The following is a 16,805-nucleotide window of genomic DNA, read 5'->3' as shown; positions in this document are numbered from 1 at the left end:
TTGTGCAAGAAAGTACTTGCATGACAGCCTCAGTAATGTCTTCTGGAGAATTTTGTCATTTTTCATGGCTTTGATTATACATGGCAAGTATATACAGGTGTGAGTAGTCTTACTTATATGGGTAGGCCTGATGAAATAGAAAATTTGGTTCCTTAGGGGTTTGGTGTTTTTGCTTTCTTTCCATGTAGTCAGTATCATAAATTCATTATTTGAAATATTCACAAAATACTGTTTTGGTTGTACAGAGAGTAAAAGTTCTGATTATTTTTTGAAGTTAGAAAACAGAAAAAATTGGGGAAGAATGAAGACCTGCCCCAGGGGAGTAGGGAGACAATGTATTCGTTACAGTTACTTTTAATCTTCTGAAAGCAGTTTCCTTTGTGTTGAATTTCTAATACTTTAGATACACATAAGAGTGTATGTATTACAGACACACGCTTGCACCAGCTCTTACTCAGGCTGGTGGGTTACTGACAATAAAGTAAACAAAGTTGTTTCCTAAATCTGGTGCTGCTGCTTAGGTTTTCAGTTTTATATGACTCATGCACACACACTGTTCTTTACCCTGGCTTGGAAAGCAAGGATTTAGTTTTACATGTTCATTAAAAATGTGAACTCCACATTTTACACTTTCCTATGTGACTGTGCCTCTCTAAAAGACACCTGCAGAATGATGTTTCTTTTTTCCAGTCATCTGGATCTATGTGTGGTCTGGCTGCAAAACCTTCGAGGAGCAAATTGTTTTATATGTGAGGGCTTGCAAATGACATAACCCTTTGTCCTGCAGTCTTTCTGTCATCTATTTCATGTTTGTTTGTAATCTTTTCTTGCTTTGTGAAGCTGCATTGTGTCAGCCTCTTTCCCTTCCCCACCTGCAGCTTTTGAAACAGTGTTCATCTGTTCAGGATTTACCATGAGATTTGGAAATTCTGTATTCAGAGTCCAGTTTTGCCATGATGTTCTTATGACACTGTGTGCTATGTTACATCTGCATGGTATTTTGCAGTTGAGATGAACTATGAACTTGCTGTGTCTACCATCAGAGCCTGGTAGAGGTGAGATAGTGCTAAGAGTGAGTCTCTGAACCCACAGTTAGTATCATACTGAGCTATGACTAATAAGACCTGTTGAGCGGCAAGATGTATCAATACTGTAGTGGTACATTAATGCAGCTATGTAAATCTGGTTGGGTGGCTAGCACCTATCTAACATGCTGAAAATACAGGCAGTAGAAACTTGTGTTTACCTGGAAAAGCCTGTGTAGATTTGCTCAGAACGCCCCAAATGCATTTAAAGAAAATGGTCCTGGCAGAAGTTTGTCATCTGTCTTTTATCTGTCAGTTTAAGAAGCATTTTCTTTGGGACAGGAGCTGCTTTTTAGTATGTACTCATATATCCTCCAACATACTAGTGATTCTGCACACACACACCCCCCCCCCTTGTTTTTTCAGGGCATCGGGCACTATGTTACACAACTACCTGGTAATAGTTTAGGGATGGGAGAAGGGAAGAAGAGTATAAAATTAAACTTTGCAGCCCAGCAGATTCACCAAATAAAAGCTTAGATCTGTAATATATGTACTCATAAATGCAGAATAGAATATTGTCTGGGGAAACGTTTCCTTTTCACATGAGTCTTCTACCTTAATTGTTAAAGTAAAACTTACTCTGTTTTGGTACCATTTTGTGAATAGGCCACTTAACAACAGTAGGGGAGATGGTGTACTTGCGACTTATGGGAATCGATCCTGTGCCCTTAAACAGATGTAAAGCTAACAAGAAATTTTCCCACAAAATGTATAAAAGGAGGACTTTCCCCTTAGGATTCATTATATAGCATGTGAACAGTATTGACATATACTGATTTACGCAAAGCTGAGTGAAACATCGTGTTTTAAGCCTCCAAGTGCTGGGAAGCCTGACAGCTTTGTCGAGGGGCAGATGGCACAGATGGTTTCACTTAATCTTTGGGAGCCTGAGCGTCTAGTTCAGGTCACAGGAAGAATGGGTGAAGTGGTCCCAGCCTTGCACTGGTGGGCATGGGCTTTCCATTGAACAAACTGTGGGGCTGGTCACTATGGACAGCCCTTGTTCTGCAAAGTGGGGATAGCACGTGAAGATTAGATTTGGTTGGCAGAGCTGAGCAGAGATGCTTGTGCAGAGACTGTCTACTTTCTTTGCTGCAGCCAGTTGTTTTTGAAAAATCTTTATTTTTCAGGAGAACTCTGTTTCTCCAGACTATATAATGCATGAGGTAACACGGAAGACATAAAAACCAGGTTGAAATATATTTGCATAGGGAAAGCTGGATCTTGTATTATTCAGGTAAACGAAGCTAAAGTAGGGAGTTTATACGTGTGTATGATCTCTACATAAAATTTATCAGTAAACTCTTCAGGTTATACTTTTAAAGATCATTGTCACAGAAGTAGCTCTATCAGTGTGAGTATGACTTATGCTAATACAGTTACTACCTTTGTGTTCTGAAATAGCTGTCCTTATATAAAGCCCCAAGTTTCTTCCCTTTTATTATTCTCACACTGTGACAGTAATACCACTTTTTAGTGCGAATAGGACTTCAATAACTGTCCTGCCTGTTTGCCAAGTTATTTGTATCAAGAATAGCTTTGGTCCTAATTTTTTGATTACCTATGTATTTGCATAAATGATTAGCATCTAACATAATGTGACCACATTTGGCAGCTCCAGCTTAAAAGAACAACTTTGGAACACTAGAAACTAACTGGCTACATTTTTGTCTGAAGGTAAATTATGTGACTGAGCTGTGGACAAAAATAGACCAACATTTTCATGAAGTTAGAAGCACTATTTTGTAACGTTGTCTTGTGTCAGGACTTTCTGACGCTATGCCAAGCTGTAGTGCTTTCTGAACAGGCACTTTGGTCACTGCATTTCCAGTAAAAACTTGCCAGCATGGTTGCCTACTTGTATGCTTTGAGGAGAACGTATCACTGGTGCAGTAAAACATCAGTTATGAGCCAGATACAAACAATAGTGCTGCTAGGTACTGAGTGGTATGTTTAGTGCCATACAATGTGCCATTATGCTATCCTGTACTAGTCTTACACATGTTGTATTTGATAATGTTATAGTACTAAATTTTGCTTGTAATTTGCTTTTTTAGTCTGTTGTCTGGCGCAGCTGAATTACGAATCCATATGAAGAGATCTAAATGTGCTGTAATTCCATCCTGTTACACAGATCCTCAGCTTTGTCATTTAATATCTAGGGCTAGAAAGGTACCAGAACTTAGACTAGCGGGAGAACTACAAATAATGTTTGAATATGCTGCAAGCTCTTAGGCTTTTGTTCTAACGGACACTCTTTCATCAGGCTGTTGGATACAACTACTGTGTTAGTGGGTGGGCAGGACAGTTTTCAAGCTGATTCGGAGGGTAAACCTTAAATCTTCGTTAAAGACAGTATGTCCATTTGAGTACATTGCTCTGAACGTAACAGCTGCCAAATGCAGGGGTAATGCTCCATCCTCACTGAGGGTGAAGGGAGCTTTGCTTAGTTCTCCTCTTGAACATATGCATTGGGGCTGCCATTTTTCCTCTGAATCATTAATAATACATCTTCATGTTAGAGAGGCCTTCTGGGAAGATTATGCATACTTCAAAATAGTTTGTTAGTGGATGTTGGCACGTACATGTGGTGCAGGACTTGAATGTCTTGATTTGTAAGTTCTTTGGGGAGGGAACTGTCTGTCTAGTACAGTGCACCCTGACCTTTAGCCCCTGTTGCAGGACAAATAGAAGTGGAAAAAAAAAAAGAAAAAAGGAGATTTCAAACACCTTTTGGTCAAAGGTTTCTGTACTTCTTAATGAAGAGCATGCAGTGGGCTGTATATCATAGTGGGGTAGTCCTTTTCAACCTTTCTTTTCTCTTGCCTTCTTTTTGCTGAAACCCTGTTTTCCAGTCTGGGTGGTAGATTGTAAGGGTCAGCAGACTGTGCAGTAGTATTCTTTATTTGTAAGGTAACGTATAGGACCACATCAGTCTCTGGCTTAATGCCAGCAGCTTCAGTGAAATTATGCCGGGGTGAATCTTTCCTGTGATTTTCACAATTGAGCTATAACTGCTGTTTAGTCAATCTGGTTCTCTCTGTAGAGTATGGGTGAGAAGGTCCAGGCAATGTCAATCCATTTGCAACCATATATTTAGCAATAAAAAAATAAGCAAAGGGCTAATTTTAGAATTAGAGTGTTACCTGAGTCTTGGAAATAAACTTCAGTCCTCCACACACCTAGTAGATGCTACCAGAGACTCAGACCCATTCCCTGAGGACTGAGTTGTGCCTGGCAGTAATCCAAAAAGAAAAGGGCTTTCCTTCCCCACGTGTGCTTCGCATGCATCGCAGCCCCCCTGCTCTCTCCCGAAGCGGCAGGTCCCTGCCCCAGCAGCATCCTGTAGCACTGGCCTGGCAGAGAGAAGAAAGCATGGTGCGTCTCTGGCAAGGGCTGTGAGGGTGGCACAGCTTCGAGTTCTGCAGGAGAAAAAATAACTGCATGTGGGTGTGAGTGCTTGCTTTTAATGGCATTGCAATTTTCCTGGAGATATTTATTTCTCTGATGCTGTTCTGAAGATCTTCTGTCTCATTGCTGGGGTGAGTTTTCAAAAAAATAGGTTCTTGCCCTGTATGAATAAGAGAGTCTGCATTAGCAAACCTTCCCAGAATGGGAGCAGTGGGGTCTTGCATGCTTATAGGAACTTGCTTATACAATTGTTTAAGTGTGCAGGTATGTAACCCTTTGAGCAAAATTACCTTCAAACAGTAACACCATGTGAACATATTTTGTGTTACTTGGAAAAATCGGCAAACTCTCCCTTGGAAACTGTTGGGTCCCGAAAGCTGGACATTGCAGTCTACTATAGCTGGATGGTATCAAATCTGTAAGACAATATTCAATGAGCATAGCAAAAATATGGGGGGAGGGGGGAAAGTGTTCCATTTTGAATTCACAGTCCCTGCCTAAAGAATACAGTTTTTCTTTACTTTCATCTTAAAAAGAAGAAAATTGGCCTTGAGATCCTTCCCAAAGCAATTGGTAAATGCTTTTGAAAAGTGGTGCGGTACTACATCCCACCACTTGAGGTGGAATCATGGATTAATCCTTGACTGAATTCTTTTATAGCTGATGTATCAACATTGTATTTTTCAAGTGAATTTCAGTAGAAATGCTAAACCTCTTATATTGGATAATATACACTAATGAACTGTAAAGATAAGTTTCTTCATATTAGTTTCTTTGACTGTTGCAATACCAGAATAATTTATGTCCTATAAATATTATATTAACAAAAAGAGTGGAAACACTTATAGAGGGCAGTGATGGGTATAAATTTTCAAATTTCTGTTCTGAGTTTTGCCTGCTTTGGACTAATTAACTTAATCTTTGCAGCTGAGTAATGAGTTAAGATGTCATAAATCCATCTTTAGCGCATCACTTGTAAGACAGAAAATGTGTTTATATGATCTGAGACTTAAAATTCATTTTTTCTCTTCTCTTTTAGAGAACAGCTGTCTTAGCCTGGGCAGTGTAATTCAATACAACACAGCATGTTTCATCCTGGTTTATTAGCACAAATTCGTAATGGCTGTTTTGGAAAATGTGCTATGAGTTTATCTAAAGGCCTTCACACTGGAATAGTTAATTCAACCTTACAAATCCTTGGCACTTGACTTTCATCTTTTTAAAACAAAACAGTCTGCGATTTGATGCCTTGAAGTCAGCAAAACAAAATGGTACTTTAACAGCAGTGTTTACTTTGATCAGTTTTCAGCATTTGTGCCCTTGCCTTTCACGTAGTACAAATTGCTTTACCAGAGTAACAGGGCAGGAGCCCATAGACTGTTTTTGTAGTTGGTTTCTGTGGTGATACTCAGCCTTCCATGAAACTGTGATCTCTGGGGACAGAGAAGCCTCTGCTGCCGCCTTAACCTTGCTGCTGCTAGAGACCTTAAAGGAACTCTTCTCAGACTCTGCAGACAGTAGTGAGCAGCATGAATACGTGCAAATACAGCTGGCTAAGTAATGACAGAATAAGTCTGATAGACATGGCACCTATGAAATGTGGTATCTTTTTAAAGTCTTTATTTTATTTTAATTTTTTACAGTTTTTAGAACATATGTTGAAAAATGTATTCTGGCAAAAATGACAGAACTTCTCTGTGGTTCATGTACTAGTCGCAGTTATATGCTTTATTGTTGGTACGCTTTTTAAAAATGAATTTGTAGGTTGTGTTGTAAGATTTTTAGAATAGCTTTTATCTTTAATTTTTACCTATGACCAGTTGCCGTATTCCTCACAAGTTAGTTATGTATTGTTTGGAGGAGTTTGTGCCAAAGGAGGCCACAAAGGGCAGACGTGAGTCTGGAAGAGGAGCTTGCTCTGACAAACAGCTGATGAAGCTGAGCCTTGCTGAGAGGACCATTGCTGACACACATGTCCAGCAGGTCTGGCCTAACTATTGATTGCACACTGAAAATGCTGGCTATGCAACAGCTCAGTGATCAAATGAGCCCTTCACTAGGAGCAAGGGATATGTTGGACCACAATGACTTATTTTCCTATACTGTTGTTATGCTGCTGTCTGCTTGGTTAATGTGCTGTCCCTTAATATGTTCTAAAAATAACATGGGCAGAGCAATAGCAGCTGCTTTTAAATGGACTAGGTGACCCAAAAGTGCTTTAGTCCATTTAATGATTCTGGTTTAATTTTCTTTTGGTATTGCTTGACCACTGTGGTGGGTTGACCCTGGCTGGATGCCAGGTGCCCACCAAAGCCGCTCTATCACTGCACCCTCCTCAGCTGGACAGGGGAGAGAAAATATAACAAAGGGCTCATGGGTTGAGATAAGGACAGGAGAGATCACTCACCAGTTACCATCACGGGCAAAACAGACTCAGCTTGGGGAAAATTAACTCAATTTATTACCAATCAACCAGAGTAGGGTAATAAGAAATTAAACCAAATCTCAAAACACCTTCCCTCCACCCCTCCCTTCTTCCCCAGCACAACTTCACTCCCGGATTCTCTACCTACAACCCCCCACCCAAAGCGGTGTGCAGGGGGACGGGGAATGGGGTTTACGGCCAGTTCATCACATGTTGTCTCTGCCGCTTCATCCCCTTCAGGGGCAGGACTCCTCACACTCTTCCCCTGCTCCAGTGTGGGGTCCCTCCCATGGGAGACAGTCCTCCACGAACTTCTCCAATGTGGGTCCTTCCCATGGGCTGCAGTTCTTCACGAACTGCTCCAATGTGTGTCCCTTCCACAGGGTGCAGTCCTTCAGGAGCACACTGCTCCAGTGTGGGTCCCCCATGGGGTTACAAGTCCTGCCAGAAAACCTGCTCCAGCGTGGGCTCCTCTCCACAGATCCACAGGTCCTGCTAGGAGCCTGCCCCGGCGCAGGCTTCCCACAGGGTCACAGCCTCCTTTGGGCATCCCCCTGCTCCGGTGTGGGGTCCTCCACAGGCTGCGGGTGGATATCTGCTCCATCGTGGACCTCCATGGGCTGCAGGGGGACAGCCTGCCTCACTGTGGTCTTCCCCATGGGCTGCAGGGGAACCTCTGCTCCGGCGCCTGGAGCATCTCCTCCCCCTCCTCCTTCACTGACCTGGGGGTCTGCAGGGTTGTTTCTCTTACATGTTCTCACTCCTCTTTTCTGTGGCTGAAGTTTTCAGGTTCCACCCATCCCATCTTAAATATGTTATCACAGAGGTGCTACCACTGTCACTGATGGGCTCGGCCTTGGCCAGCAGTGCTGGCTGGCATTGGCTCTGTTGGACATAGGGGAAGCTTCCAGCAGCTTCTCACTGCAGCCACCCTGTAACCCCCCCTGCTACCAAAACCTTGCCACACAAACCCAATAAAACCAAACTGCTCATAGAGCTGTCTGAGATGCAGAAGACTTTGAGGTAGTATGGTGCTGAGAAGTATAAAATGTGTATTTTATAAGCTTGTTTGAACCTATAAGGATGAATGGAGACTTATCTCTTTTTTGGTACCTCGTTACAAAAAAAAAAAAAGCTTGTATGGGAGTTTCAGAAAAATAATGAATTTCACCATAGAGTTCAGTGAGTTCAGAATTTCACACCATGTCTTCACATCTAGCTGTACAGCTCTGAACACATGTAGGATGGGTTTCTGATGGAGTTTCTAGGGAATGCTTCACATAAGTATTTAATAATATGGATACTGCCAGTGAAAATGCAAAAAGAAAGGGAAAATATCTACTTAGCTCTTTTACTATTAGCTAGAAACATTTTGTTTGGTGGTTTGAAGTGATCAAGTACCTTTCTATTAATTTGTGGAGTGTTTAGAAGGTACTGTGAACTGTCTAGACGTTTGAGAAAGGATGTACCTTGAAGAGCTCACGAGCTAAGACGAGACAGAAAGGTGGCCAGGGGAAGGGCAGCACTGCTTAGAATTCAGTCAATATATGGTTTAACTAGAGCCACAGTGAGGGCACTATAGCAGAAATGATGTTTTGGTGAGAGATATTGCTATAGAGAGCAGGGATGAAGATCTTCCACTGCAGTGCTGTGCGTGGAGGCAGCCATGCCAGAAGTTAGCAGAGGGGCAAGAAGGTGGCAGCACGAATGTGACAGCAGAAGGCTTAACAAGGCAGAGCTAGAGAGAGGGACGGTGTCGTGCTGGAGGTGCCGGTACAGCTGAAGCATGGAACTTGTGCGTGTGTCAGTGTCATAAGTTCATAACACCTCAGAGTCCCATTAAGCCTCTCAATTTCTAAAGCAGGAGTGGAAGGGGCATTTGGGTACGTCTGGTGTATAGTTGAAGTCCAGGCTCTTACTTGGACTCGACAGTTCAAAGTGCTGCCTTCCACACAGAAACACCTCTCGCCTCTCTGGTGAGCTGTTTTGACCATGCCTGCCTTTCCTGGGCTGAAATTTCTGTGTGATAGCCCACCAACTGCTGTTAGGCAAGGTAAAACCCATGTGTTTGGCAGCTAGCTTGTTGGCAAAAAGCTCTTGAATGCTAGTAACTGCCCAGCAGTTTGCTTGAAAATCTTTCCAAGGACCAGGAAAAAGTCCCCTATAATAGATACCACTGTTGTGTATCAACAATCATAGACAGTGATGGGGGCAATCATAAACATTAGGGGGTGGAAATAGTTACACAATGAGGAGTCTGTTAATTTTGTATGACTTCTCAGTGGGAATGGTCACATTCAGGCTAGGCTACCCAGCTGCTCCTCATCAGCTTTAGGTCTGAAGCAAAAATGAATTATGAAAAACGCAATGACCAAGATGGTCCTGAGCAGTTTTTGAGCAGATCTGTGGGTTTTTTTTCAGTCTGGAAAACAAAAGTTGGTGCTGAGAATTCTGTTATGCCAAGTATAGTGACAGGGAATATATATGCCGAGGTATATAGCGACAGAGGCTGCTGCAGAAGCATGCTCACATTAACTATATTCTTCCTCAAGTTAGGACTAGGAATATGAATTCCACATTATGTGTTCTGTTGCTGTCTTACTCATGAGCAAACTGAGGGGTGCAGTAATGCAAAATTACATTTAATCTGAAAATTGTCACAGGAACACTTAATTTACTTATGAAAAATTAATTGATTTTGTGTTAAAGTCCTGTAGCTTTTCTTAAGGATCAGTCTGTACTTTTCAGGCAGAAATGTAGGAAAATTCCATTATATGATGTAACTTACCCTACAGTTCCAGCCAAAAGCATGGATAGATATATCACCACTTCTGAATACAGCTCAAACTTTGTTGATTATTTCCATGCATGTATGGAAATAATCGTATATGTGTATATTATATACATATTTAATTTCCAAAGCCTAAAGGAATAGCGACTATGAAATCTGATAGTAGATCCAGTTGCAAAGAGTCTCTGATTTTCTCACTAAGGTAGTATGATTGCTCTGTATGCTCTCTCATGTGATCAAACCAACAGGCAGAAATCTTCATGAAGTCTAAAACATGTGTCTTGTCTGATAGATGCTGGCTTTGAATAAACTTGTCTGAGATCAGTTGAAACAGAGATACTTCTCCATTTCCTTATTACCCAAAGGACTTGGCCTAGCTGTTTCTGAGATTAAGTTTTCAGTGTGTTACATTTTTTGTATCATTTCTAGTTTTAGTAAATACCAGAGGTTTTAAATAGCAAAATTTTTTAAAATTTCTAATAGGAGCTGCTTCTTTGCATTGACTAGTCATTCTAATAAAAACACAACCAGGGTGCAAACCCAAGCTGTGCCCCCATTGGCCAGTGTGAGAGGATTGTTACTGTTTTTCTATTCTTGGTTATTTAAGTACATAAACCTGTATTATAGTTCATTTCTTCAGTATTTATGTTAGTCTTTACTTCCTTTGGGATCAGAAGAAACCAGTTATCATTGGGTGTGAAATTGTGGCTATGGCTGCATATGATAAGAGTGGATGTGTTTAATATTTACTCCATTTAGTGTAGTAGATTTTCTCTTTGACACTTTGAAGTTTAGAGTTTAAAATTGAATGCACTTTATGCCATTTGGAGCTGAAAAAACACCAGAGTAAAATTTGAACTCACATTTGCCAGGTCAGGATTGCAAAAGTTATAACTGGGCTACTTTGGTAAACATAGATTACAGTATTTTTTATTGCTTTGTAAGCAGATATAACCCCAGAATGAGGTAACTACATTTAATAGTTTAAATAGCTTATTACTAATTAGCTGTGATTACAGCTGAAAACCCACAAGAATTAATGAAAGCTTTTTAATAGCCATGAATTTAATAGCAGTTCTAAACACCTTTTTCTTTCCACTTTCACCTCTCCATCTCTAGACAGAACAACAAGGTGAGAGCCTTCTAAAACAAATGATTTTATCTTCTTTCTTATTTTCAGCTAACGGAATTATTTTGGCTCTATAGCCTGATACTGTAAAGCAGTTTTTATAGCTAAGATCATGACAGTTTGGCATTTGGAGTCTCTGTCATCCTGTTAGCATTCAGAGCACTAACACCCTGCAGTTTCCTAAAATGAGGTAATTTATTCTTTTGAGGCAGAAAATGGAGAGAAACATGGTCCCCGGAAGACACGATAATCTGTGGTAATGTTTTGTTTTGGAATTACATAAATACAACTAGGCCTCCTGCCAGGAGAGGCCAAGCAGTAAGAAAGGCGGCTGCCTTTGGGTGGAAGGTGGCAGTGCCCAAGCCTTCTTCCAGGCAGGGCTAGCACTGCCCCTGGCTGCTGGCTGCCAAAGAGAAGAGGTGCTTGTTCTTTAAAGCAGTTTGGTTTTAGTACAAATACAGAATTATTCTTTTAATACCAGTTTTCCCACAAGTTTTAATCAAGCATAACGAAGTTGAAGATAGGGTTGTCCTCAGTGCCCCCAGAGGTGTGCTTATGGGATTTTGCCATCTGTTTCACTATGGGGACTTGAGACACATTCATTCAGTGGCTTTCAAGAATTGAGTAAATTCTCCATGTAAGCATCTGCTTACCAATTGGTGTGGTAACACAGCCAGTTGTTTGCTAGCTTTTTTGCAAGTTCTTAAGTAGCAAAAAAAGGTCTTTCTGCTGTCGTCTAGGTGTCTGTCAGACCTGAGACCTAGGTTTGACTTTCACTTTGCAGTGATAGTGAATTTTTCACTTTGGGGGGAAAAAAAAAAAAGAAATTAAAAAAAAAAGAAAGCTAACTTTTTCTTTTAGAAAGATTTTTCAGCAGTAATGGGTGCCTAATATTCAGTTTGGTCTCTAGCTTTCATCTAGTTAGTTTTCCAGATGAATCTGCATTTACTTTAATGCTAAACTAACTGATGTTTACCATCATATAAGAATAATGCAATAAACTATATGTGGTGGCTTCCATTTCCCAGATTTCCTTTCAAATTCTCTAGCAGGAGACAAAATTCATTCTGAATTACTTGCATGCTCATTTCTGTGTGCCACTACTCAAACTGGTGGTTGTGTTCATGTTTGCTCCATCTACACCTTTTCTGGGAGGAGTTGTCATTGTCTGTCAGGGAACCCACCTGCCACCCACTGTTGTGAGACATCAGCTCACCAGCTTAGTCTGTGTGATACATCATCTCTCCATTGCACGCTAAAGCTTTTTTCCTATAAAGCAGAATGAATTATCAAGCCAAATGCTGACTGCTTAAAAAGCTTATTAGATACTACAAAACCACTGTGATTTCAACTACAAGTTGCTATATGCTAAAAACTGACAGGCTGTTCTCTGTCGTGCGTTTGGCTAGGGTTTTGCCTCACATTGGCCCCTTTCTCGAAGGGCAGCACTGGGATACAAAGAGCTGGGCAGGAGGAGCTTCCAGCAACCACAAACTGATTGCTTAAAAATCACCTCTAACAGGTTGCCTCACTTTTGTGATGTACACTCCTGGGATCTTTTTCCCCATGTATCCTTTTAATCCCTGAAGATAGGCATTTTCTTTCCCTCGTGTATGTTAAAATTTCTATTGGAATGCCTTCCGTAAGCTAGTGAAGTACTCACTTGTGTTTCTGGATTTGTTCCTCCTGTTTTTTGTTTGTTTAGTTTTATTTGTTTTGCAGGTTAGATTTATGGCCTAATAGCATCAGCAGATGAGGTTTGTACTTCAAGCCAGCTTTGTAGGCTGCCATCTAGAAACCAGAAACTGGAGTTTGCTTTGCAGTTCTTTTTATCTCCTTGTTCTCCAACTCTCAGCTTGGCGGTTTGACCTTTTGCATAAGCTATTTTTCATCAGCATTTGCCAAGCTTTTCTTAAACACTTCAGCAGTGCTTTGCAAGCATAGAGCACAAATGTTAACTATTTCATTCTTTATATAATCTGTGCTCTGTTGACTGCTTTTTTTGGAAGTAGATTACTCTATAATCTTGAGTGAAGAGGTCTGAACACTGAAAGCCATAATACATATAAAAATGACCTTTGATTCATTGTTTCAAATTCCACTTTGGTTTTCGAACTTCTAAGGAAGTATTCATGTATTTCTGTGTTTCTCTGTAGGTCACGTTACATTTGAATCCAATTTCATCAGTGCATATTCACCAGAAGCCTCTGGTGTTTCTTCTCAACTCTCCTTTGCCTCTGGTCTGGAAGCTAAAAACAGAAAGACTGGCACCTGGAATCCAAAGAGTTTTCTTTGTAAGTATACACAGTCCTTTGGTCTGCTCTGTATCATAGCTACTTGCTGCGCAAGACATAGAGTTAATGGCATTCATTTGGAAAGTTTTCAAACATACATTAAAAAAAACAAGTTAACAGGAGGTCAAGTTTCAGTGTAGGGCTCTGGGGAATGGTTAGGTGGTAGGGCAAAGTAGTTTGGAGAAAGTACCCAATTACTTGTTATGTGAATTCAAGGAAAAGAAAGCAAAACTGCTTTTTCAGAATCTGCATATCATGTAGTTAATTAACACTAGCAGCCATTCCAGTTCAAAAAGCTGTCAGTCCTGGTTAGAAATTTAATAGTACCATAATGCAAAAAGCCTCAAAGCAATGGTAAATATTATGGGTGGACGCTAGTTGTGTGGTCTGTGACCAAAACAAAAATCTGTATGTATTGAGCTCAATATGTACAATTACAGTCTATGTCTCTGATGAAGCTTGATGTATTGAAATGACCAAGCTAAGTCCAGAATGAAGTCATTTTTATTTCTCAGAAGGACTGGAGCATTGCTTATAATGCAGAATCCAAATATTACCTAGTATTTGTAAATCATGTCCTTACAGTTTGCCAGGACATTCAAGTTTTCTATTTGTAGTGAAACAGACAAGTTGTTTGGATTAAATTTTTAATGCATGACATCATGTCTAATCATGAGTTGTCTTTATTAAAGTTGCAGCTTTTACTATATCCAACTCTAATTGCAGAACTAAACTTGATTATTTTTAGCTGTTTCCTTATAGGGTTTAATTTTGCTCCTCCAGCACAGGCTGATAGTGGTAGGCAAGACTGTTTCTGCAGTACCTGATGGGAACTTAATGGCATCACTGTGCATCAGCAGGAGGGAAGATGGACAGTGCTGCAGCATTAGCACAGTGGGAAGGGATGCTGCTCTCTCAGTTGACCTGATATGGTGGTGACACCATTAAGTGCACCAAGAGTCCTATCACTTGCTGGACACCAAAAGCTTTCTGGGATTGTTTTTCTTTTTCCTGTCATCAGGGTATAAGAGTAGAAGTACCCTTGATATTTTGAACTTCAAAGGACTCCATCCTGTTTCTAGCACAGCATGTTACTGATTGGTGCAAAAACATGGGCTTGTTTGTATTCTAAGGTATTCACCTTAGAAAAATCTTAGGTTTTCTCATTACTGTGTTAGAGACTCTTGACTGTTATCTTCTTGTTAACCATTCCTGGTATACGTCCTTAATGCAATCAGTACAGTTCAGGTCTGCTCAGAAAATGACTGAGGAACAAGATGAACAACAGTATAAGTCCTTACTTCCCTCCTGGCCAAAAGAAACAGCACCTTTCATCAGTTAATCAAGTCTTGGACCTACTTTCAGTTTAGTTTTGATCTCCTCCTACAATTACTACATCATCACTCCCATTTCATATCAGCTATCTCTTCCCTTCTCTTCTTCCCCCTCCAGGATTTTCCCTCTCCTCTCTCCTTGCCTCTGGGAGTGAAGAGGTGCTGTGCTGAGAGCCATCCATTTCTGCTCAGCAGACTGCGCCGGTGTTCTGACTGCTCCACTTGCTTGGTTTGTCTCAGCAGGGCTTCAGCAGGCTGCATTAAAGCATAGGAACAATAGGAATGTGCCTAAGGCCCCAGCTGCCAAAACTGTACCATTAGCTAAGTGTTTGCTTCAGAAAACTGTTTCAAGGTCTCCTGGTTACAGAAAACAGGCTTGAAAATGTGAGCAGCAGCATTCATGATTTGTGCCAAACAAGAAGCTGTCCGACCTCAGGAACTGCCACAGTAAACCTGGCCACTGATGCTGCAGGAAGGGGTAGGCTGTCTCTCAGGTGGGGCAGGAGTACCTGGTAGACACTACAGGTTCGGTTCTCTGTTGGTGGGACTCAAATACCTCCTCTCAGTACTCCAGTCTCTCAGGCTCTGCTGGTCATGGCAAGGGCTGAAAGTTGTAGTGCCTCACGCCATCATCCCAGCACGCACCTGTGGCGCTGGCATAACACTGCTCCCCATAAGCTGTGCAGATACGGGAACTCGCCTTTCCGTTGCAAGCAGCGAGCTGGCTCTCAGTGTTGACCCATCCCTAATCATGTTTAAACATCTGAATAGCTCTCCATAACAATTTGGACCTCTTCAAGTGCCATATAATTTGTGTATTCTTCCTTCCACCATGTTAAGGTTTCTATTTTTCTTTTCTGTAAAGAGCTTGAAGGGTGAAATTGCAGAACAAAGCCTGCCAGGGTACTGATCCACCATTGCCTCTCCCAGTTTAGTCCCTGCAGTCCCTCTCACTCCAGAATTTCATTCTCTGTGTTCTCTTCTGTAGAGAAGGCAATATTTTTGCTGCAAACATAAGCTAACTTCAGTCTCTTATAAGGGGCTCATCAGCCTTCCCACTTTTGACATACCAGTTTCTCAGTAGCTAGTGTGGCTTGGGATGATAGGCCATGAGGTTACAGGCTGAACAACTTCAACTGTGGTGATCATCCATTGCTGTTCCACAGTTCCACTCTGCTTACAAGGACAAATGCATTGTTTTCCCAAAAGCTTTCTGAAAAAAAGAGCACAGAAAACATGGGAAATGCTGTGGAAGTCCTAGCAGCACCTGTGAGCAAGTGCAATATGCCAAAAGGAAATCGGGGGCTCTAGTTTTGCAGCAGAGCTGTTTGCCTGTGTTGGGCCATGCCAGTTTGCAGTCCCTGGGACTGCCTCTGGCCTAGAGGAGCCTGTCCCTTTGCAGAATCAAGGGCTCTTGTTTCAGGTGAGTTGTGGGGCAGATGGATGCGCTGCTTCTACTCTAGTAGTAGAGAATGTCATTGCCAGAGCCTTCAGTAGGTTTCAGACAATTGAGCTTAGGAGTGTAAATAGCAGCTCCAAGGGCTGCAGAGCACAGAGCTTGCTTCCTTGGCCCTTGTTTGAAAATACTTGGCTTTTCCGTGTACTTCTGCAGCTCTGTCTTGTTCGTTCTCCTTAAATATATAGCCAAGCCAGAAAACAGAGTATTTTGAATGATAAAAGATTTCAAATTTAAAAAACCTTTTTTAATGCCCATGAATTCTATGCTCAAAACAGAAATCTGTGTCACGCATACCATAGGAGTGTCATAACTATTGTGTCTGTCTCTATGGAAGCCTCGGGCAGGATAATCATTGACTTCCCAGCTTCTCCTTCAGACTTTTCATGCAGTACATTCATTCACGATTTTCTTAATATACTGTATGTAAAGTATGAATTGCACTGTTTCAATGATTGATCCCTAGTTAGAAAGGTAAGTAGCATAGAGAAGTTCAAATGGCAACTTCAGGGACTTACTGCTGATATAGACAACACCCCTAGAGCCAGGTCAAAGTTTGTAGTTAAAAATCATGTAACCATTAGTGAAGTCCTAGCCATTTATTTCTTTTTATTACTAGCTATTATTTTTAGCTTGTAAAGCATCATAATAAAGTTCTTAAACTATTACAGGGAGGTGTATTTTGAATAAATAAATAAATAAATAAAATCTACAAATTAATTGTATTAGAAGATCCAAGGTTATTTCTAGCAAAGAAGATAACTCCAGGATATAAGCAGTTAATGAATCAGAGCACTCTGTAAAGTGCCGTTAGTACCATTGTACTAGGTGGAGAAACTAAGGCACACTGAGCTTACATGATGTTTATATTGGAGCA

General features: G+C 41.1%; 1 protein-coding gene across 1 annotated transcript in view; it reads left to right on the top strand.

The window, feature by feature from the left end:
* The window catches only part of TGFBR3 (transforming growth factor, beta receptor III), a 107,187-nt gene that overhangs the window by 45,580 nt on the left and 44,802 nt on the right, over window positions 1-16,805 (top strand). Inside the window, exon 3 of the mRNA XM_010582628.1 lies at window positions 13,001-13,138. Coding sequence (XP_010580930.1) covers window positions 13,001-13,138 — 138 coding nt within the window. The remainder of the gene's footprint in view (window positions 1-13,000; window positions 13,139-16,805) is intronic.

Source organism: Haliaeetus leucocephalus, unplaced genomic scaffold (genome assembly GCF_000737465.1).
Source record: "Haliaeetus leucocephalus isolate CR32 unplaced genomic scaffold, Haliaeetus_leucocephalus-4.0 Scaffold848, whole genome shotgun sequence".
Lineage (NCBI taxonomy): Eukaryota > Metazoa > Chordata > Aves > Accipitriformes > Accipitridae > Haliaeetus > Haliaeetus leucocephalus.
This window is presented reverse-complemented; position numbering and strand designations above follow the sequence as displayed.